The sequence below is a fragment of the Rattus norvegicus genome, chromosome 1, assembly GCF_036323735.1.
Source record: "Rattus norvegicus strain BN/NHsdMcwi chromosome 1, GRCr8, whole genome shotgun sequence".
NCBI lineage: Eukaryota > Metazoa > Chordata > Mammalia > Rodentia > Muridae > Rattus > Rattus norvegicus.
Genome location: NC_086019.1, coordinates 126749929 through 126773943, shown reverse-complemented (window position 1 = coordinate 126773943; position 24015 = coordinate 126749929). Strand labels below are relative to the sequence as shown.

General features: G+C 44.5%; 1 protein-coding gene and 1 pseudogene across 6 annotated transcripts in view; both read right to left on the bottom strand.

The window, feature by feature from the left end:
- Positions 1-24015, bottom strand: part of Otud7a (OTU deubiquitinase 7A) — a 323763-nt gene that overhangs the window by 26094 nt on the left and 273654 nt on the right. For 4 of the 6 annotated variants that reach the window (XM_063278750.1, XM_063278759.1, XM_063278751.1 and 1 more), the window contains 2 exons: positions 4153-4254; positions 34-108 (listed from right to left, as the gene is read on the bottom strand). In XM_063278750.1, coding sequence (XP_063134820.1) covers positions 34-108; positions 4153-4254 — 177 coding nt within the window. The remainder of the gene's footprint in view (positions 1-33; positions 109-4152; positions 4255-24015) is intronic. The other 2 variants (XM_008759566.4, XM_008759568.4) reach the window with 1 other exon arrangement.
- On the bottom strand, positions 11096-20166 carry Rpl7a-ps34 (ribosomal protein L7a, pseudogene 34; annotated as a pseudogene).

Here is a 24015-nt window from a genome sequence, read left to right as displayed (position 1 = left end):
CAACTAACCTATCAGGAAGCTGTTTAGTCTTACCATGGACCGTCCCCGACCCCGTGCTGTTGTGTATGCTTCCCAGCGGGCTTAGATATATGAACCAAGTGACTCTTCCTGTCCCAACAGAAAAACAGCAGCTAAAGGGTGGGTGCTGCCTCTCTGGGACCCAAGGTTTACCACTGTGAACATTTGTCTTGTGTTTGGGTGAAAGAGCCTCTGGAGACAAGTTGGTGACATGTCCTCCCAGAGGGCCCCACATCTGGATGGTATCCTGGCTTCTCTAAGGCCTGCTAGAGATGATGTGTGAAGTCCTACCATAGGACATTTCAGCTCTCTGAGAAGAAGTATCAGTTGGTAACAGTGCACATGTTTGGGACATTATAGGGATTTCCCAGGGAGAGGGACTCCGTTTTGTTAGATGTTGAGGGACTGAAAAAATGAATCATATATCCCTGAGCACATACTATGGATGGCTGGGACATGGTCAAGGCACTTGACCACTGAGAAGAGCATTGGCATGAGCTACAGCCATATAGCTACAGGGGAAAAAGGAGAATCTATCCATATAGCAACTCACTTTCTCACTTTTCCACTATTCATCCATCTACCTACTTCCCTACTTAACTTCCCATCCATCCATCTGCCCATCTGTCCATCTGTCCTTCCTTCCTTCCATCTGCTCACTTAACTTTCCATCTATTCATGCTCTCACCCTTATACCATGTACCCACCTACCTACCTCTCTACCATCCATCCATTCACCCACTTGCCCACCCACCCATTCACCTATTTGTCTACCCATCTCCTCATCCATCTGTCCATCGACTTGCCCACTCACCTCTCTACCACCCACCCATCATCCCTTCATACATTATAGGTGCTGAGAATATTCATGGCACAACAAACTTCCTACATTCTGAGAGCATATATTATAGGCAACTTATAAGCGAGGTAGCTATTAAATGAGCATATAATGTACAGTGTTCATAACACAAGGAGAGACAAAGCAGGGAGAGGACAGTGTGACAGGGGCATTCAATATGGTGTGTTGTTGAAGTCCCCTGAGACTCAAAGGGGTGAAGGAGGGAGTTGAGTTTGCAGGTAAAGCAGCCTCTTCTTCCCAGGCATTGGTGTTTCTATGTGTGCCCAATTACTCTGCTCAGTGTCAGGCCTAGTCAGCAGGTGTCCCCACAGTACCCATCTTATCATGGACGTTTTGGGTAGTCCTGGATGTATGGCTTTTTGCTGTGTCAGTCCAAATTGCAAAGCCAGTTCAGGTTGAGTACCACTTTTCAAATACGCCTGAGGTCAGGAGAGCTTCTGATTTTGGGATATTGACATACACAGAGACCTTGGGGATAAAATGCAAGTTTAAAATATAAAGTTCATTGGTGTTGCCTGTGTACTTTGTTCACAGACCTGAAGATAATTTCTGTTACATTTTTAAGTGATTTTGTACATAAATGTTCACGTGTGGAATTTCCCACTCATGGTGTCGTGTTGATGCTCCAAACTTTTTGGATTTTGGAATTTGCTGGAACAAAGGGCCCGTGGACCCCAAGGCTGCAGAGAAACTTTTAGAAGAGGGTGCCTGTATGATTTGTTCTCCAGGTTTTATACGAATAAAGTAAAACATACTAGGAAAAGAGTCTGTATTGAGTGTTCTAACTATAAGATCCAGCAACCAAATGACATTCCTGGAGAAAAAAGGCACAGGAAACAGGAAACTCTTAATGGGATTTTAAGATGGTTGTTCTCCATAATGTGTATAATTGTTATTTGTAATTAAAATTAAAAAGACATGTTGAAAAGATTAAGTAGGAAATGTTGGGTTTGGGTGTGAACATAATAGGACTATGATTTCATTTGCAAAACTGACAGAAGGTGAGAGCCAGTGTTGGTAGAGGGGCTGTTAGCTTAGCTGCACTGGGGTGGGGGCGGTAGGGGCTGGGATGGCAGTTTGTCATGCCAGCTGCAGAAGGAAATCTTTCTTTTTTCTTCCCTTTAGTCTTCCTTCCTCCCTCCCTCCCTCCCTCCCTCCCTTCCTCCCTCCCTCCCTCCCTTCCTCCCTCTCTCCCTCCCTCTCTCCCTCCCTCCCTTCAACTTTGTCATAGTTTCTTTTCTTTGTGGTAGATGACTCCATAAACATGTAGTTGACAGTGAAAATGTAAAGCTCCCCAGAGTCATTTTCTGAGATACAAAGAGTTTGAGCTGCACAATATTTGAGTAGCTGCCTTAATCTAACTGTGTGATTTTTAAAAAATGTTTATTTGTGAGATCATTATAACAAAATGATTAATATTTTTTTTAAAAAAAGAATGGTTTTGTTTTGAGTTTTAGTAACAAATCTTGTGTAGTTCAACATATCAAAACATCATTTTCAGTATATAATCATTAAGAATAAATAAGATATTTTATGTTTTGTTTTCTACATGATGCCTTCAAAGTGCATGTTATTTTAGAGTTACGTAGTGCTTCCACTGGTAGTGGCTGCATTTCAAGTGTTCCATAATTCATACATAATTCACACTGTCAATTGCCCTTGGAAACTACAAGTCTCAGTGTAATTAACTCCAGTGCAGGCTTGAAAGTGCTTTAACAGGCAAAACAGGGGCTCCTGTCAGGGTCTGTATGTGAATTTTCTCTTAAGTTCAGGTGATTGAACGCTCAGTCCCTACATGTTAGTTTTGAGGAGATGTGGAACTTTTGAGTAATGATTTTAATTAAATAATGTCTTTAAATTTTGAGGGTTTTTTGTATTTTTTGAGAATTTCACATGAGTGATGTATTTACATCCTTTCCCCCTCGCTCTCCTCCTTCCAACTCCTCTATGTCTCCCTCCCTCCCTCCTCTTACCTTTCCTATTGTTGCATGCGCACATAGATATGTAGAGATACCACCTGATGTGTTCACTCAGTGCTGCTCATGTGTCTATGTTTAGGGCTGGCACTTTGGGTCCAGGTTGTCTACTAGGGAACACATCCCTTGGGAAGACTGAGTGCATTTCTTGGCAGCCATTGCTTTGGTCAGTTTTTTTTGGGGACAGGTCTCTGTGTAGCCCTGGCTGTCCAGGAACTCACTGTGTAGAGCAGGCTGGGCTTGAACCCACAGTGATCTGGTCCCCAGTGCTGGGATCAAAGGTGTGCAGCACCACAGCTGGTCTAATGGCAATGGCTGAATTGCTGGCCCTGTTGTGGGGAGGAAGCAGGAACTGAACGCCCTTGTCTTTCCCATTTCCGCCGTCAAACCTGTGGACTTACTGTAGGTCTTGAGGCTTCTGGGCCTCTCTGGGTCATAGGCTGAGGCCCGCTGTGATGCTCAGAGCCCTCTTCAGTGTCCCCTTAGCCTCTCTTGTACTCGCAGTCGCCACTATGTTCTAAATAAGGCATGGGCCTGGCTCAGGTCACGTTTAACTGGGAGGATATCTGGCCTAATGAGGGTCATATTCTTATGCAGGGGTCCTGTTCCCTTGACACAGACCATCCTCTAGGATCAAGGAAGAGCCCTGGGCCTGATGTCTAGACCCCTGGTACAAATCTAGGCTTACCTGTCACATGGAGTCAATCCTGTGCATGGAAGCCTGGTCCCAGAGGGGCTGACAGAGATCCCAGAAAGTCCAGCATGACTGGGAGTTATCTAGATTGCCAACCATACCTATGTATCTGCTGATGCAGCTCCCTGGGGAAGGGAGCAAATCATATGCTGTCTATCTGACTCTGATTGCCTGAGTAAACGTACACCTGGCATCTTATCCTATTGCTGCCTACAGGCAGCTCCCGACTACCCTGCTGCACACACTGCTCCCAGGTCTTCCCGCTGGAGCCTTACCCTGCATAGCTCTGCAGCACCCTGTGATCTCTGCCTTTGTGCTTTGTCTGTGTTGTCTCCTGCTTCAGTGTCTTCTACTCTTTTATGTTTAAGTAAAGATACAGCATCATCCAGGAAGTCCTCTTAGATTGCCCAGGCTACCCTCTCTACCTGCTGTCCTAGAAGTTCCTGCTCAAGGCCTCCTAGAAAGACAGGTATTTACCCCACACTGTTTGGTTTCATCACCAACCTAGCCAGACCAGAAGGGCCAGGATGTCACAGGCATCTGCCATCCTGTGTGTCAGACAGATCCAGAGCCCTCCTGGCCTCTGGTGGTGCTGGGGTGCTTACCTAGCGAGGCGGCATGTAAGAGGCAGTTCCCATCCCCTGTCGTGGCCAAGGGAAGAAGCCTTTTACAGCTCGTGCACACAGTAGACCACCAGTTCAGGCGACCTGGAAAGGAAGTTCATTTTAGAACAGATGTTTTTTTTTTTTTTTTTTTTTTTTTTGGTTCTCTTTTTTTTTTTCGGAGCTGGGGACCGAACCCAGGGCCTTGCGCTTCCTAGGCAAGCGCTCTACCACTGAGCTAAATCCCCAACCCCAGAACAGATGTTCTTTACATAGAGAACAGGCATGTGTGCATGCAGGAGTGTGTGTGTGTGTGTGTGTGTGTGTGTGTGTGTGTGCATGAAAGATTTCTTTTTCTCAAACTATAAGGAGAAAAATGGGTTGGGGTTGGGGCAAAATAAGCTTTTCTTTTCCTGGACCAAAAGCTCCACAGTTGCACGGAGCCGTATTGGATTTGGGCCTAGCCACTTTTTGACTGCATGGCTCAAAGTGGCTAGGTGACTTTGGGCTGTTTGGCCACAGATATTCACCCCTAAGATGACTGCCATAAGTCTTAAGATTGTTGAATGAAAGCCTCTCCCATGAATTTACGGCACAGGAATATAACATTCAAGGGATGCCTCAGCTCCCTTAGCAGATACCTGTTACCTCCTGAATCAACACCCAGTGTCTCCACCGCCTGACCTCTTTGCCTCCAGCTATCACTACCTATATCCGCACCTCCCCCTCCTCTGTGTTTCACAAAGGACACTCCCCCTACCTGAAAGCCTTAAAAGCTGTAACATTCACCCCAATAAACGAGACCTTGACAACAGAACTTTTGCTTGGTCTCCTTCTTCTCTTCACCCCCATTTTGGCCCACAGGTAGAAAGCCTCTTCGGGACCCTGAATAACTGGGTCCCCGCTGGCGGGGACACACAGTTTTCTTAGTGTCTGTAGAGTATTTAAGACAACCAGATGGGTGGTGGAGAATAAGGGACACAGAAGCAGGTAAGATGCGTATGCCTCCTTAAGTTAGTCTCTATCAGTGAGTTTTGCCAAGGTATGTGTACATGGTAACCGCAGAATAAGCTTCAGGGAGAATGAACCCTCTCGCCAGCAGACCAATCCTAGTTGGGCAAGGTTGGCATAAGCTTGTAATCAGTGCACAGTTTGAGGCAGGAGGACTGCATATTTGGGGCCAGTCTGAGTTACCTAGTGAGATCTCATTTCAACTAACTAACCAACCAACCTACCTACCTACCTACCTACCTACCTACCTACCTACCTACCTACTAATACTATACAATATACGCCTTGACGCTAAAACCAGATGGAGAATGCATAGGTAGAAATCACTTATACATATACAGTGAAATTTTCAAAATGTAAACAGTCCTCAGAAACAGACACCAAGAATGACACAGAGAGACCATGTGAAGGATAAGAAGTTGGCTTAATACCTAAAAATTGATTAATTAATATAGCTCACTATAATAAACTCCAGAAGAAGCAGTTCAAATAATTGTACTATGAATGGAGAAAAATAATCTAATAAAAACCAAGAGTCACCTCCTGCAATGGGGAGAACTGCCTGCACTTAACAGGAGCACCTGCAAAGAGTCACCTCCAGCAATGGGGAGGACAGCCTGCACTTGACAGGAGCACCTGCAAAGAGTCACCTCCAGCAATGGGGAGGACTGCCTGCACTTGACAGGAGCACCTGTAAAGAGTCACCTCCCGTAATGGGGAGGATAGCCTGCACTTGACAGGAGCACCTGTAAAGAGTCACCTCCAGTAATGGGGAGGACTGCCTGCACTTGACAGGAGCACCTGCAAAGAGTCACCTCCAGCAATGGGGAGGACTGCCTGCACTTGACAGGAGCACCTGTAAAGAGTCACCTCCAGCAATGGGGAGAACTGCCTGCACTTGACAGGAGCACCCGCAAAGAGTCACCTCCAGCAACGGGGAGGACTGCCTGCACTTGACAGGAGCACCTGTAAAGAGTCACCTCCAGCAATGGGGAGGACAGCCTGCACTTGACAGGAGCACCTGTAAAGAGTCACCTCCAGCAACGGGGAGGACTGCCTGCACTTGACAGGAGCACCTGTAAAGAGTCACCTCCAGCAATGGGGAGGACTGCCTGCACTTGACAGGAGCACCTGCAAAGAGTCACCTCCAGCAATGGGGAGGACTGCCTGCACTTGACAGGAGCACCTGTAAAGAGTCACCTCCAGCAATGGGGAGGACTGCCTGCACTTGACAGGAGCAAATCCATGGAGCATTCTGAATGGTGATAGCATGGATGCTTTTCTTTTAAATGAGGGGAAGCCCAGGTTGCCCACTCTTACCATTGTGTGGACCTTTGAATCATGTATCTTTCCAGTGAAAATCTGAAGGAAATTGTGGAATACTATAATTATTTTGTAAAGGTCGTGGGATATAAGATCAATATTTTACAAATCAATTGTATTTCTACATACTAGCAATGATACATGATAATCACGATAAAAATGCAACAGCAATTATTACCATGCAGAACTGACTTAGACATAGAGCTAGTGCCCCTGTTCAGCACTCTGGTAGGCCAGAGAGGGCAAAATGTTGAGGAGAGGTTAAAGCTCTAAACACTCAGGGAGGCACCACAGTGACAAAAGGAAGCTCTCCACATACTGAGCATGTGGATTCCCTCCAGACTGACACGCTAAAAGCATTTTCACAGTATGGTTTCTTACAGAAAGGAAATGATCTAAGATATGGAACTCTGTCCCTCAGAAAAACTGGAGGAGATAATTGATTATCATTAGAGCAGCAGCATGAGTATTAATTATAGCAGGAAAATGACCCTGGGTAGAAGCAGAGTATGTAAACGGAATAAAGAAATTTGAGAGACAAGTATGTTGATAAATGTAAGTGAATAGCGATTAATGTATAATTAGCAACATCCCTTGGGGACTACATTATATGTGAAGCTACAGTAAATGTAAATGCCAGCTACAGCATTGACTGTAGCAGTCTGTATATGTGAGGTGAAGTCCAAGGCCTTCTATTGGGCAGCAGATGGTCAAAGTACTAACTTAAAGGGCAGTAACTCAAAGGCATATTTTCTTTTTTTCCCGTCTTTATTAAATTGGGTGTTTCTTTTTTTTTTTTTATTAACTTGAGTATTTCTTATTTACATTTTGAGTGTTATTCCCTTTCCCGGTTTCCGGGCAAACATCCCCCTAATCCCTCCCCCTCCCCTTCTTTATGGGTGTTCCCCTCCCCACCCTCCCCCCATTGCTGCCCTCCCCCCAACAATCTAGTTCACTGGGGGTTCAGTCTTAGCAGGACCCAGGGCTTCCAAATTGGGTATTTCTTATTTACATTTCAAATGTTATTCCCTTTCCCGATTTCTGGGCCAACATCCCGTCCCTTCTAGATGGGTGTTCCCCTTCCTCCCCCCATTACCGCCCTACCCCCAACAATCACATTCACTGGGGATTCAGTCTTGGCAGGACCAAGGGCTTCCCCTTCCACTGGTGCCCTTACTAGGCTATTCATTGCTACCTATGAGGTCAGAGCCCAGGATCAGTCCATGTATAGTCTTTGGGTAGTGGCTTAGTCCCTGGAAGCTCTGGTTGTTTGGCATTGTTGTTCATATGGGGTCTCAAGCCCCCTCAAGCTCTTCCAGTCCTTTCTCTGATTCCTTCAATGGGGGTCCTGTTCTCAGTTCAGTGGTTTGCTGCTGGCATTCGCCTATGTATTTGCTGTATTCTGGCTGTGTCTCTCAGGAGAGATCTACATCTGGTTCCTGTCAGCCTGCACTTCTTTGCTTTATCCATCTTGTCTAGTTTGGTGGCTGTATATGTATGGGCCACATGTGGGGCAGGCTCAGAATGGGTGTTCCTTCTGTGTCTGTTCTAAACTTTGCCTCCCTATTCCCTCCCTATTCTTGTTCCCCTTTTAAATAAGGAGTGAAGCATCTGCATTTTGGTCATCCTTCTTGAGTTTCATGTATCCTGAAAGGCACATTTTCTAACCTGTAACATTATTCCAAACTATCAGCATAGTGGAAGGGAAAACAGAATAATAAAAAACCCACAGCCTCAAGTAATTCCAAAGGAGGGGGTTTGCTGATACAACAAAAAGGCAAGATAACAGATTTAGATTTAAACAGCAATACATTAAAACCAAATATATGTTGGCACTTATATTAAATGTGAATGAACTGAACACCCTAATAGTGATTCAGGATGAGTAAGTTCTGGAGATCTACTACAGCCTGGCTCCCATAGTTAATGAAACCGTATTGCACGCTCACAGTCTGCTATGAGAAGATCTTAAATATGCTCACTCTCACCACAAATGGCCACTGTTAGAGGCGATGGGCATTCTATCTAAGGAACATAACTATGGTAGTCATTTCACAATATATATGTACATGAAACATCATCTTGAACACTGAAAATATACACAGCCAGCCCGCATAGTTTCTTGGGCACAGGATAAAGGATCCTAGATCAGAGACAAGTGACTTTATTATTCACAGCACAGGAGCGTCATTTCAATGCTGGATCTTCTTGCCCCCAGATCTCACAGGGATGGGGAGAAGGCAGGCATAGAAGGACACTTCTCTCAGTGAGTGGTCTGTGTTACTGCTGAGAGACCTGAAGTTTAGTAAACCTAATGCTTTTGCACTTATAATGAGCTGCTGAAAGCTGTGCTGAGAGACAGAGACATACAGAGATATACAGAGATATACAGAGATATACAGAGATATACAGAGATATACAGAGAGACAGAGATACACACACCAAGAGAGAAAGAAACTGAGGGAGGGGGGGAGACAGAGGAGGAGGGAGACAGGAAGAGAGAAGTGGGGAAAAGAGGAGGGGACAGAGATTTCATTTCCTTTGGTGAGCCAAGCTTCCCTTTCCACAGAGCAGACAGCATCCCTCTTTATAAGGACTTGCTTTGCTAACAGCTTTTTCTATGGTTCTAAACCCTGCTCCCACTCCACTTCCTGACCAGTCTTTCTGGTCAGGCTGTCAGCCTCTCACCCAGTGTGCAGCCAAGTATTTAGTGAAAAGCCCTTTGCCCTTTACAAGTAAAGTCACATCATGCCTAAGGGACCCAGAGTCTTGCTAAACTTCCTCCCCCTGTAGATTTTGCTGTTGCTTCTAGGGATGAGGCGGTGCAGATGGGCTTGCCTCTCAGAGATTTGCCTGTGGGAAACTTCTTTGTCTGAATCTCAGCATCTCAGCAGGTCTGGCAGCCTGTAGGAGTAAGATTCTGACTGTCTGTGTTTTCACTGGGCGAGGCAGACAGATCCACCCTTAGCCTTTCCAGTGATTTTTCTAAGCAGGAGACTGAAAGTGAACTATTTCTGGGAGTAATTCAATTCGTATCACTGGAATAAATCTGACATTGCTGAAATGTATGGATGGGTTCACTCTGTTAAATATTTTGTATATACTTATGTCATGATTATTTGTGAGTGACCCTTGGCCTATTACTTGTCAAATGGAAATGGAACATTCAAGACTACTACTAACTGGCTTCCAGAGGCATTTTGGGATTATATGAAAAGTGGAGGCTGATCCTGTTCGAGGAGACTTTATTTCCATCTGCTGCCCAGTGTAGAACTGTTTACTGTGTGGTTCTCACAGCACAGTCTCCTAAGTGCTGGGCTTGGCTCACTGATGCCTCTGCTGAGCTGCAACCTCGTGGTCTCTGCTGGGCTTTGGGAACTCTTCTCTGATATTAACTCCACAGAACCCCAAATGGGCCTAGCCATCCAACCTCTGAGTAGGACTCAAGGATGTTCCTGTCATCTGGCTAACATTTCCTTGATGACGCTGCTTCTCTTTGTAGTGATGCTTGAGCTGCTGTCAATGAGACAGCAATTCCTCTGCAGGTGAAAAGCTACGCCCTAGTAGGCTAAATTCTATGGCAGACCTCGGATGCTGATCTAATGTCTGGGTCACTCATATTGAAGTGCACCCTCAATGTTTATTGTATGAGGAGGCCGACTGGTATTGAATGGCCTGCAGTGCCTACACCTACCTCTCAGATGCCACCATGGTCACCTGCACCCTCAGCAAGTGCACATGGCAGCATTCCCACCATCTTGGGGGACAGAGGATCGAGGGCTCTAAGATAGTTCTTATGCAGAGGTGGCCACTGTGTGCCATACACATCTGACCGCTGTCATGGCGTGGGGGTGGGGGTGGGGATGCAGGACTAGTATGTTCTAGCAGATCTAGATCAGGGCTCTTGGCACTCCCTCCCTGATGCTGACCTTTTCAGGAAACAGAGCTGCAGTTATGGTCCAACCAACCAGCCCTGACCACATTATCACATCCTTCATAACTAATCCGTGTTGTACTCCACCACAACACACTCACTGGCTTCCTGTTTTACACTGGCAAACCTGTCCTTTGAGGAGCTTGAAAACTGAAGCGTTAGGCCTAAGCCCCAGGAATAAAGTGGTAAAAGGAAAGCTGATACATTGGGAGGTGTCCTGACAATGTGGTATTTACCCTTACCTAAGAAAACCCTTTCTTCACTGCTGTACAAATCTTTTCAATAGGTTCTGACAGAGACATGTGCAGGCTCCCAAGTGAGTAAGAATCCTACTCTGTGTCTCACGTCTCCTCTACTACGGCTGGAGGAAGCTCCTCACGGCTGGGTCTGCACAATCCTCCTCAAGCTCGGCCTGCCTGAACTTTACCCCAGTCTTAACTAATCCACAGCTCCTCACTATGATTCCCAGGCTTCACTGGGCAGCGATGCTCACTAACAGTGTGCTTCCAAGCCTGATTCGCTTTCCGTTTCAAAGGGGTCTCCTAATGGAAGACAAAAGCCAGGTAAGAAACCCAGCCCCTCCACCCCTGTGGCACAGACACTTGTCTTCCTGCTCGCTTCCCTAACAGGCAAGCCTGTGCTTGGCTCTTCTCATTTCTTGATATTTCAAGGCACCTGGCTGGGACAGTTCTCAGATGACATGTCATATCACCTATATACCACCACTAAAGACCCCTAGATCTCCATGGTGTCACAGTCTGGCTTTCAACCTTCACCAATAGCCATTTTCTTTCCCCTCCTAAATGCCTTTGCAGTCCTCTAGGCCTTATATGCTCCCATGGCAGATCAGAAATATTGACCAGGGCCTCTGCAGAGTCCCTACTCAGCTCTGAAGCAAGTCCAGAGAGCAGATGTTTAACCACTGTTACTGATTTCATTTTGTTGATATGTCAGAAAGGAAGTATGGCAACAAAAGGCCAAACATAGCAAGCAGGCACCAGCACCTAAGTCTGCCCTCTAATAAAATGCAAACATCTGGACCCACAGCACCCAAACAAATGGTCAGACTCAAGAAAAGAAATATATGGTATGAAATTTACTACTAAACAAGATAATGAAATGTCTACTACTAAATCCAGATACGCCAGATACGCCCCCTCCTCACTACTATAAAATATTTTCATCCATCCCTTGAGTAATTCTTGTACAACCACTGTCATCAGCTTTACACACACACACACACACACACACACACACACACACACACACACACACACACGCTCTTCTCAGGTCTTCTGTCAGTATGCATGAAACCAGGCAAATGTAGCTATCAGCTGCAGGCAGAGTTCTTGATGCAAAGTGGACTTTTTCAGACATGTCATAAGATACTGAATTCAATGCCCATTGGGGAAGAAAAGCTGCGAAAATGTAACAGGATGAGCAGGAAATACTGGCGGAGCAGGCATGAACTTGAAGTGGATGGAGCCTTCTGGGACTGCAAGCCAGTTTCGACTCAGTGCTCCCTGACTGGAGTTATGGGATCAGCCTCCAGAAGGAAGGGTGGGTCTCTCTAGAGAAATGTAATACCATTTCCAGCCTCCAACTTTATTTGCATGATATCTAGATGCCAGTAAAAACATCACTAGCCACATAAACAATCAACCTTCCAGGCTTAAAACGAGGTTAAAGAAAAAGCCACACAAGTCATCTAGATTTTGAATCAGCTGACAGAGACTTTGAAGTAACTTGGATAGAGTTAAAACATAAGCAGAAGAAATAGATCAAATAACATAATGGAGCAACTATAATGTTCAAAACGTTTCCACATTGGAGATACAAAGTTTAGAAGGTTTGTAAACATGAGAAATATCAATGCAAAGCAAATCATGCCAAAGCGCACAGGAAAGCTGTGAGCATTAGAGGCAAGATGCTACAAGCAGAGGAGAGCATTGGAAGGGTGAGGTAAGGCCAGTGCGTCCTGCATGGAGCCTCGGGAGGGAGCGCTGGGTGACGCCAACCCTAGACCTTGGACTGAGACAAACTGTCTTCAACAGCAAAATGAAAGGGAAAAGCAAAAAGGAAACAAGGAGGCCTCATGGTAGGGTAGATGTCCCCTAGGAAAGCACAGTGCTAACTCCAGAGAGGGAGTCTGCACTCTTCCTACTGAGACGGGCAGGAAACAACAGTCAACCCCAGCTAAGGCTGGAGTCAGGCCAGGCCTGTGAGAGGTAAAAGGACAAAGTACAGGGAATCAAAGAGTAAGGCTGAGTTTATTACTGGAAGAATGGTTTTATAGAGAAAATACCTAGGAATCTACAAAAACTTCTTGACCTAAAAAACATTCAAGTTTAGCAAACCACGGGCTACAAAAAAATTAACAAAAAATTCCAATAGTGAACTTAGAAACATAAACACTTAAGTACATATCTGTAGGGGAGGTCTGACAGATTCCATGAACAATATAGACTACTGACATTGCTCTTGGTAACCCATAAGAACTTGACAGCAAGACACCATTGCTGAAGACACCATTGCACGTACTTGGGTCATTGGACAATGGAGACATCAAGCTGGTACTGATCTGGAGGATTTGTCCGTATTACTGGCTAACTTTCATAATTCCAGAATGTGTGACAGAGGCTGCTTGTGGGGAAAAGTCATTATTAGCCTTACTGACTGTGAACACTATAGGCTACCATGAGGACGCCTGCCAAGTCATGGCTGTGGATGTGAGAGTGGCAGGAGAGCTATGGGAGTGGCCAGCCATTCTGATCGGATGTGAGGCCCACTCCACGAGGCAGAACACATAGTTGGGACTTAGATCTTAAAGTAGAACCCACCATTATTCTGCTAAATGGACATAGTATCAAACTGTCCTCTAAATACTTATCTTTATACCCATAGATTGGCACAGATCTTAACCCTCATCGGAGAAGCCTCTGTCTTCTTTTCCCAATAGATTGGGCCTTAATATGGCAACTCGTCAAGTACAGAGAATAAGATCTTGTGGAATTCCCAGCCCTAAATAGGAATCTCTATCAGACCTGCAGTCTCAGGGATCATCATGGAAGGGAGAAGAAAGATTATAAAAGAGTCAGAAGTTGTGGAGGGCTGCAGAGAACCAGTGTCTTCTTGACAGGCAGGCCCTCTGTACATAAGAATTCACAGCAGCTTCAACTGCCTGTAGGAGACTTGCACAAGATCAGGTCAGTCAGAAAGCCTGCGTGGACGGGGCAATCACCAGTGCCACCACTAGCCGAGGAGCTTTTGGCAGCCACTGGCTGCTGAGGGAAGGAGAGTCAGCTTCCTTCCGGGATGTGCCCCTGAATGGCTCCCCATGCTACAGTGGATGGCTGTGTAGCCAGGTGTGTACTTTCTACACTAGCTAGATCCAGTGAGTTAAGAAAGAGTAAATATACTTGGGAGGGAGAAATGGTGATGGGGTAGGGAGTGTTGCAGAGGAGGAAGTGGGGGTGGACTTGAGCAAAACACATTGCATGCATAAGTGTGCAATTAAGTGTGCAAGTGAAAAACTATTTTAGAAAAGTGACTAACAAAATCCGAAAGAAAAAGAAAATCTGAATACTTACATCCCTGGTTATGTAATTTATTATGAAGAAACAGTAATCATGATAATGTAGACTTGCGTTAAGAAGACAAATCAATGGAACAAAATGTGAAGACCAAACAGACCCACGGTGATGGCCAAGCAATTTTCTACAGAGCTGTGTAGACTATCAATGGAGGAATGAGATTAGATTCACACAAGTGGTGTGAGCATTAATGGATACATGGGAAAAGACCTTCAACGTGGTCTTTGCACCATAAGCAGAAATTAATTTGAACTAAATCATAGCTATAACCATCAAACTAAAACTTATAAAGATTCAGAGTCCCAAATAAAAAGCTAAAACTGCAATATGTCCTAGGAAAAAATGGAACCGAATATTATTGTCAAAGAACAAAATAGTATGCTTGATTTTATTGAAATAAAATGTCTACTCAAAGGTATCACTGCCAAGTGAGGGAACATACATCTAAGAGGGGCTGAAGATGGACAGAGAAAACAACCTAATAGCTATGGGCACACGACTTAACAAGAGTTTGATCATAGAGGAATTACAGATGGCCAAAGAGAACACAGAAAGGCCCTCAACATTGAGAGCCATCAAATACCACAGATTCAACCTGCAGAAAGCCAGTGCGTCACACCCTGCAGACAGTCTGTCACAGCGAAAGTGGAGACACACGGCGACTAGACTTCATGTACGTCACAGCCAAAAGTGGAAATGGCATCGTGATGTTGCAAAACCTTTTGGCAATCACTAACAAACCTAAGTTTATGTATGCCACATGATTCAAAAATTCTATTCTTGGGTATTTCCCCATGAGAAATGAAAACGGACGCATGCACAAAATCACTCAGAGCAGCCTTTCTTCTCAGTAAAGACAGTTGCTAACATATCAGAGGGTTTGTTTCTGAAATAATCAACACTTAATGATGTCCGTGGGGTATGCCTCTAGTGATTTTTATATTAGCCTATTTTCTTTGACTATAACAAATTATCTGAGGCTGGAAACAAACCAAAGAGCTCTATTGAGCATGCATATTTTCATTCTTGACAGTTTCATGCACAAACACACACATATTCATTACATATACACATTGTATACTATACATATATATTATATATAATATAAATTTTGGTCATTTTTTATCCCCATCTCCCTCTCTCATTCTCCTCTGTCTCCTATTGAGATCCTCCTTCTTCTCAACAAGTTCCTCTTTAGCTTTGGTGTGTGTGTGTGTGTGTGTGTGTGTGTGTGTGTGTGTGCGCGCACGCACATGCATGTGTATGCATGTGAGTGTGTGTAGGTGTGGATATATGTGTGTAGTGTTGCTTGCATGAGCATGGGCAAAGAGTTATTTACTGGTACTTGGGGAACTTACCAGTGGCTATACCATCGAACAAAGTGACATCCCATTGCCTCAGTCACCTTTAACTGCCAACTATTCCTCAGAGAGTGGTGGCGCCTCGGGAGTCTCTCTCTAACCCATGATGACATGTTGGCATGCAAATCTTGCAGGACACAAACTTTTGAGGCTGCAAGTTCAGGATCAGATAGATTTATTTCAAGGCTTCATGGCTGGATGACATCATGGTAGGAACACATGTGAGAGGAACAGAGCTGTCACATACTGAGACAGGAATCCTGAAGAATTCTGGGGTCAGGCTCATTCTTTTATAATGATTGATTATCATGGGAGATAGCCAGGGACCCACAGTCACTATATTAATCCCTTTTGGGAGTAGTGCCACCAAATGAAAAAAAACACATTTTCTTAGACATTATGCCTTAAAGTTACACCTGCTACCTCGCAACACTAGGCCCCAAGCTTCCAGCATGTTAACTCTTAGAGGACACACTGAAACCGTAGCAACCATATAGTTCAGCAGTTCACCCTGGTCTTTACTCCAGAGAAATGAAAATAGGATTTGTACAGAATAGCTCCAGCAGCATGACTTCTCCACAGACCATTTGCTGATAGGTCTTGGGATAGCATTTTGGATGATCAACAAGAGCTGTGACCTCAGCCTGTCTTTGCACACGAATCTGGGTCAAGATATCTCCACTCACTCATTCTTGGGAAGCTCCTAGAAAACGTCAGCCAAATGAGGGTGCAAAAGGAAAGCAGTGAGACGAGGTGAGCTACACGGGAGTGAGGTGGGCACTGTCACTACGGTATTGCCATGGGTGACTGTTCCATTTAGATAGGGTGCATTTGCACTTAACGGCTTTTCAAGACAATGTTCTCAGATCATCTAACAATGGTTTGTATGTGCCATGTAAGTGACACAAACATCACTTGTAAGCTGCTTCTTGGATATTAAAGTTGTCCAAGTTTATGAACCAAGTTGACATATGCTCATGTATCTATACATATAGTTTTTATGTTTATGTATGTTTGTATGTATGCATATGAATTTGAATTATTTATACATCAAGTTTCTAATATTATATAAAGCTACTCAGTTGACATTTTTTAAGGGAATAAGCCATGTATGCTGGCTCCCACCTGACATCCCAGCACTTGAGAGTGAGTCCCGAGGACTTCCTTGAGTTTGAGGCCAGCCAGGGTTACACAGTGAGAGTTCTATAGCAGCCTGGGGTAACAAAGTGAGTCTCTGCCTCAAAAATGGAAAACAAACACCCAAAAATCTGTAACCAAAAAAGAGACTAATCCTAGCAAGCGCAGGACAGCCACAGGTCACTGATTCCTTAGCCTTCATTTCTCGTCTGACAGAGAAACACAACTGATTTGAACAAAAGGTGTCAATGCTTTCAAAATAAAAACACTGAGATATGAAGGTGAAGGCTCAGCTCGGTTGTAAATTAAGGTTCTCAAAAGCATATTCGGTTTAGAGCCAGCATGCTAACAAAGTTTAATATAATAAGCTTGCCAGCACTCTTGTTTAAACTGGTCTCTGATCTGCTCCCCGGTGCTGCCTAGTTAATATTCAGTAATTCTGTTTTAATGATGTGTTTTATTGGCACAAACTAACTATGCCTTTAACTGTAAATGAAATAGGTATTACATGTGGTAAAATGCACACTACGAAATGAAATGGCTGTGAAGATGCTAATGCTTCTGCTAACAATGGGCACAGTCTTACCACCTGCAAATCATCCTACTGAAGCTCAATGAAAAATACAACTAGGGGCCTGAATTAACAGTATCCATTGATGGCCGGTTGGAGACATGAGTGGAAATTAACAGTCAATCACTTAGTAACTTTTTCTCTAGGCTGGGTAATAGCAATCTGTCTCACTTGACTTTTAAAAGCCTCTTTATAAAGTTCCAGGCTGGGGGATATTAAAACTACAAATTAAAAAAGAATGGTAAGATTCGTTGTAAGAAAGGCGTAATAACCGACATATTTAATCTGAATGTAGGCATCCCAGCCCATGTCTTAAATAGTATCTACGGTGCAGGGATCCCCGCAGCAGTCCATAAGCAGTGGTAGAGGGATGGGAATGGAGTGTGCTGGTTAGAGTTCGTTAACTTGACATACATTCTAGTCATTTGAGAGAGGGAGCTTCAACCGAGGACCTGCCTCCAGCAGATTGGCCCTTAGGCAAGTCTGTGGGGGCATTTTCTTGATTAATGATCTACGTAGAGGACCTAGCCCACTGCGGGTATTGCCACATCCTCTCTGTCTCTTCCTTTTTCACAGAGAAGGAAACTGAGGCCCATAGAGAGTAAGTATCTTGTACATGCTAGCAGGAGACACAGCTCAGCCCAGGAAGATCGGGATGAATGATGGTCTCATCTACTTGGATGCACTTACTCTGCAAGCTTGAGAACCTGGGTTTGAATGCCCAGCATCTATGGGAAAAAAGCCAGGCATGGCTGTGCAGTCTATCACCATCAAGACTCCAGCACTGAGGGGCAGAGAGAGGCAGGTCCTGGGATCTTGCTGGCTAGCCACAATGCCAGGTTTCCAGTTCAGCGAGGGACCTCATATCAAGGTATTAAGGTGGACAGCGATAGCTACACGAATGAGACATAGCTCTTAAAAGCTTTCCACCAGGTGGGAGTGGGGCTGGAATGTGAAGAGCTCCCCTCAGGCTAGGTTTTGAATAACCTGTCCCCAGCCAGTAGTACAATTTTGAGAGGCTGCAGAAACATTTTAATGCATGGCCCAGCTAGCGGAAATTGGTCTCTGTAGGCAGCGTCAGTTCTGATTGAGGCCCAAGACCTGCAAAGATATGAGGCCCCTCCTACAACACATGATCCACTGCCACAAATCCACATTGCCACTGCCTCGATGGCTGGAACTATGAGCCCAGAGGAGGCTCTCCTCTCATGTGACTAACACAGAGCCTGCTGTGTGTTGTGGTGGCAGTCAAGGAGATCTATTTTGTCACCCTCCAAGTCTTGGAGGGCTGTAGCCTTTTATTATTTTGAGAAAACTATTATTTAAGGCTAAGCTCTCCTTGGGGGTCCAGATAAGAAGGCACAACCACAAGCCACTGAGCCTGGGATCAACCTGCCGCAGTCCCATGTGACTGACAGCTGTAGGAGGTAGTTATGGAGAGGGCTGGTCACAGACACACTGAGTTCGGGTAGCAGGAGGTTTGGCTGAAACCGTGAAGTGGATGGGGGTTAGAAGCCCTACCCTCCACTATTACTTGAGGAGGATGATGGTATGGGATAGCCCTGAGTTGGAGGTCGGTCAGTAGCCCATCCGGAATCTCTGAGAACGCTGAAGCTCCAGAGGAGTAATTTGACTTGCAGGCTTCTTACGTGGTGCTTCATGCTGAGCAGGTTTTCAAAGCAAGGTGCCTGGTCCTCTAAACCGTGCAGATTCCAGAGCCGTGCTTGCTTCCTCCTTCCGGTGTGCTTGGGAGACATGCTCTGGCTGTGACATTAGCCATGCAGAGGTGTTGTGGGAAGGCAGCAAGCTTACCCCACAGACCGCAAAGCCAACTGTACCCAGCAGAGCTTCTGGGTACGTAAAAGAATGAAAACCCTCCAAGGAGAAACAGTTTGGGCAGGCATGTGACACTGGACTACTTTACACCAGGGACCAGCTTAGCTGGCCATAAAGACAAGAGTCTCCAATCTCAGTTGATGCCCCCGAACTAAGCGCCCACTTTGGAGGACCCAGGGAGTTGTGCCAATACTTGGTGTCTTTCCCTCTACACCTCACCTTTTCACTCAGTAGCATAGTAACTTTATTTTTCTCATTGCTATTTAATTGAACCTATACATTCTTCTTCATTGTGTACTCAGATTTTCTAATCTTGTTTTTTCTTTTGTTTCTCAGAACAGTTTTCTTTAGCATCCTTTTCCTTTTTTTAAAACATTTTGTAATTATATTTATGTACAGAAAACTTTAAGTGTACATTTAGCCCAGCTTAGTGGCGAGTTCTTTAGCCTTTGCCTTTTCCAGCTTGGCAATGCGAGCCACAGACTTAGGACCCAGGACGTTGCCTCCCCAGTGGCGGCGGATCTCGTCACATCTGTCATTATAATTGGTCCTAATAGCTTCCACCAGCTTAGCCAGAGCACCCTTGTCTTCCGAGTTAACCTGTGTGAAGGCAACAGTTGTGCATGTCTTTCTGTGGACCAGGCGCACCAGCCTGGCCTTTCCCTTGATGCAGTAGGGCACCCCCATCTTTCGACAAAGGGCAGGCAGGGAAACCACCAGCTCAATGGGGTCTACATCATGGGCAATCACCACCAGCTGAGCCTTCTTGTCCTCCACCAAGGTGGTGACTGCATTGACCCCTGCTCGGAGAACAGGTGGTCTCTTAGTTGGGACGTCCCCTTTGCCAGCAGCTTTCTTCTCAGCGAAGGCCAGCAGCCTCTGCTTCTTCTCCTGCTTTGTCTCTGGTCTGTACTTGTGGGCAAGCTTAAGCAGCTGAGTCGCTGTTTACCTGTCCAGGGCCTGGGTGAACTGGTTGATGGCAGGAGGTACTTTGAGCAGCTTATAGAGGATGACTCTTTGCCGCTGCAGCCTGGTGTAGCTGGGCCATTTGACGAAGCGCGTGAGATCTCTTTTGGGCTGGATGTCCTGCCCAATGCCGAAGTTCTTAGGCCTTTTTGGCCTTCTGTTTCTTGACCACGGCGGGGGCCGGACCACCTTCTTCCCCTTGGCCTTCTTTCCTTTGAGCATCTTGCTCCGCTGGAGGAGAGAGATCTTTTTCCTTTCTACACCTTCCATGCTCCCTTTTTTACTTTATTCTTTTACTAATTTTTAATTTTACCATAATTTACAGTACAGACCACACAATTTTTGCCATTTTCTTCCGTAGTTATTGGTTGCTTATTTAATGGTCTAAATTAGTGCTAAGTGCATTTATATGGTATGCTTGGATCAAGGGTGTTGCTGTTACAACAGCTTGTTCTCTTCTCTGAGTGGTATTGGGGGTTAGATCCTCAACTGTAGGGTGTACACTAAGATCCCCAAACAAAGGAACAGCCACCCAAAGCAACAGCTTTGCAAACTGCAGACGGCCACACACAAGACACCTGAGAAAGCGAAGAAACATGACAACATTGAAAGACTGTAAATACTTAGCTTGTGCCTCCAGGGATAACAACATGGTTAAAATGCCAAAGAATTCAAATGCATACTTGTAAAAGCATCAACATCTGAAACGGGAACAGGCAACTGAATAAAGCAGGCTCTCAATTCAGGATGTGAGAACGTGTACAAAGAAAGTCGTCAATGTGGCTGAAATATTCAGGAAGAAATTGAAAATTTTGAAAATTCAGCCAATCAAAAGTACTTTGAGATGTCCTCTTACACAAGTCAGAGTGGCCAAGATCAATAAAACGAATTACAGCTCATGTTTGTGAGGATGTGGAGTAAGGAGAACATTCATCCATTGCTGGTATAACCACTATGGGAATCAGTGTGAACGTCCCTCAGGGAGATGGGAATCTGTCTACCTCAGAATCCACTACACCTAGCACTCGGGTAGATACCCAAAGGACACTGCATCTTACTACAAAGACACCTGCATAGCCATCTCCATTTCTGCCCTATTATAATACCTAGAATTGGAGACATCCTAGATGTCTGTCAACAAGTAAACAGATAAAGAAAATGTGGTATATTTACATGATGCTGCATGACTCAGCCTTTAAAAAAATTAAATGATAAAATTCACAAGTAAATGGATGGATCTAGAAAAAATACTCCTGAGTGAAGTATCCCAGACCCAGAAAGACAAATACGGTCCATAATTGAGTATATGTGGTTGTTAGCTATTAAGTCTTTGATAAGCAAAAGTAGCTATTAAGTCTTTGATAAGCAAAAGCTATAATTTGTATAACCACAAAAGTTATGTATAGAGTAAAGGACTAGTGGAGAAGGGATGGACCCCCTAGGAAGGGGAAAGAATGAATGGTTATGGATGGATGGAAGGGCGAGGAGCAGGGTGCTGAAACAGGGAGAGGGAGAAGGGAGGTGAGGGAAGGAATACAGAGAGGGACAGCTAAAATGAAGGGTTATCTGAGGAGTCACATGGAAACTTAATAAAGTAGAAGCTTCCTAAAATGTATATATCTATGAGTACAGGTATACATCTAAATAAATTGCCAAATATTGGAGGAGATTGAGCTCTAACTGGATGTCTCTCATGTCCTAATGAAGCTTCCAGTATAGGGAATGGGTTACATATAACTGATTTGTTGATCAAAGGGGCCCCATGGGAAATCCTGAGCAATCCAGGTTATCGTCCATGCTATTGATTTCTATAAACTGATGGTAAGACCCTATTGCTAAAAATAACACTTATATAACTCATTGAATATAGAGAAGTGGAACTGGTGTCTGCCTAGAGTGTTCACACATATGGATGAATGTTCCTGGTATTGGAGAGTACTGTGCATGCTGCCAAAGGAGAAAGGTAAACACAAACCCTGCTACAAACCTTTCTTTGATCTTCAGTGATGATTGACCCCCAAAATGTGCTAGTGCAATAGGTACAAAGCTTGTGGACGTAACTGACTAACATCCAGGTGGATTCAAGACCCACTCCATGAGATGGAACCTATCCCAGCACTGCTCAGGTGGCCAAGAACTTGAGATCAGATAGCAAGAAATCTAGGAGGAAACCAAATACTACTGTTCTGGTGAAGGAACATAGCAATAAATACTGACTCCTGATGATATTCTGCTATATTCACAGGTCACTGCCTTGCTCCGCCATCATCAGAGAAGATTCCTCTTGAAGTAGTTGGGAACAAATACAGAGGTATTATATAGAGAGTGAGAGAACTTGGAATACTCATTCCTAAGTGGGAAATTTCCATCAAATCTCTCCCCTCAGGACTCAGGAAAGAGGAGGCAGAAAGATTGTAAGACTCAGAGGGGATGGAGGACATCAGGGTCTTTTATTAAGCCCAGCAGGACCAACATGCATATGAATTCACAGAGACTGAGGCTACATGCATAGGTCCTGCATGAAAGAAGTGGACCCAAGCTCTCAACCAAATCCAGAAACTATCCCCAATTGATAACTGCTTGCGAATAAACCACTCTTAAGGACAGGCCTCATGCCCAGAAGTAGATGGTCAACCAAGAAACTAAATGACATTTTTGGATATTCTTTGTTAGGGATCCTTTTTCCTCTTTACAGATGGCTCCCAGTTTTGTGTTTTTATGGAACTCCTACGTATTGAAAAGTGCTTCTGCACCTTATGTGCTTCTTGTTCTCTCTCTCTCTCTCTCTCTCTCTCTCTCTCTCTCTCTCTCTCTGTCTCTGTCTCTGTCTCTGTCTCCCTCTGTCTCTCTTCCTTCCTTCCTCCCTTCCTTCCTTCCTTTTTGTTCATTTATTTTGTTCTATTCTAGTTTGTTCTTGTTTTACATTATTATTATTATTATTATTATTATTATTATTATTATTATTATTTAGATGCCTGCTTGCTTTCTAATGAGAGGCTGAATGGGTGTTGATTTCAATGGGAGTGGAGATGGGGAAGATCTAAGAGGAGCTGAGGGAGGGGAACCATAATCAGAATATACTGTAGGAAAAAAAATCTATTTTCAATAAAATAGAAATAATAAAAAGAAACGGTCAAAAGAAATGTTTAAATGAAACACTCAAGCAATAAATAAAATGAAGAATGTACTGGGAAGAGTTGGATAACAGCTGTCAGAAGATATGAGGGAGATCTAAACATCTCTAATTTTAATGGCAAAGTAAAAATAGGTAAGAAGTTCCAGAGCCCTGTCTGGAAAGACTGGTTCATTTAGAGAAGCTCTTTACTCTCAATGAAAGGTAATAGCAACAGGAGATGGTGCAAACTATTGCTCAGTACAAACAGGCTCAGAAAATCTGCCTTGTACTTTCAGAAGGGGACAGGAGAAGAGTAGGGACCCAGGTGCACATCATATCAGTGCAGAAGGGCACGCTTGGCAAACTCTCCCTTCTTGGGGTGGAGCATTACACTGGAGGAGTTGTGGAACCCCACCTTAAAGAGACCCTTGTTGTACCAGTGGCTCAAGAGCCTCTGTGAATCAGCGCTCCTGGGAAATGCAGACACACAGCTCAGAAGCCTGTCCAGGACATCACTGCTAGACTGAGGAGAAGAAACTTTAAGTCAGAGCTGAACAGGATTTCAACACAATGGAACTCAGGTGAACCACACTTCACAGGGGACTTAAACACTGGCTCCAAGCAGTGTGCTGGACATTGGAAAGGATTTGTATAGGGCTCAGGCCTGCATTTGTAAATAGATTCCTGAAATTTCTTTGTGGAGGCATTTGAAACTCTGCCTGAGAAAGCACCTTTTACTGAAAGGACCAGGATCTGTGATTCAGTATTCCAAAGGAAAGGCTCAGAGGCAAAATAAAAATTAATTCCAATATGACACCAAAGGCTGATCAGGGATGTGTCCATCATTTGTGACCCAACACCATACAGCGTGCAACAGGTTTCTGGAAGCTAGGGAATAGAATCCTTGGTATTACTCTGTATTTTTTCCTGCTCACTCACAGTAACTAATACATTCATAACACAGTACTGTCAGTGACTTTGACTTCCTAAAATGATTGGGGCATAAGAGATATTTTTTT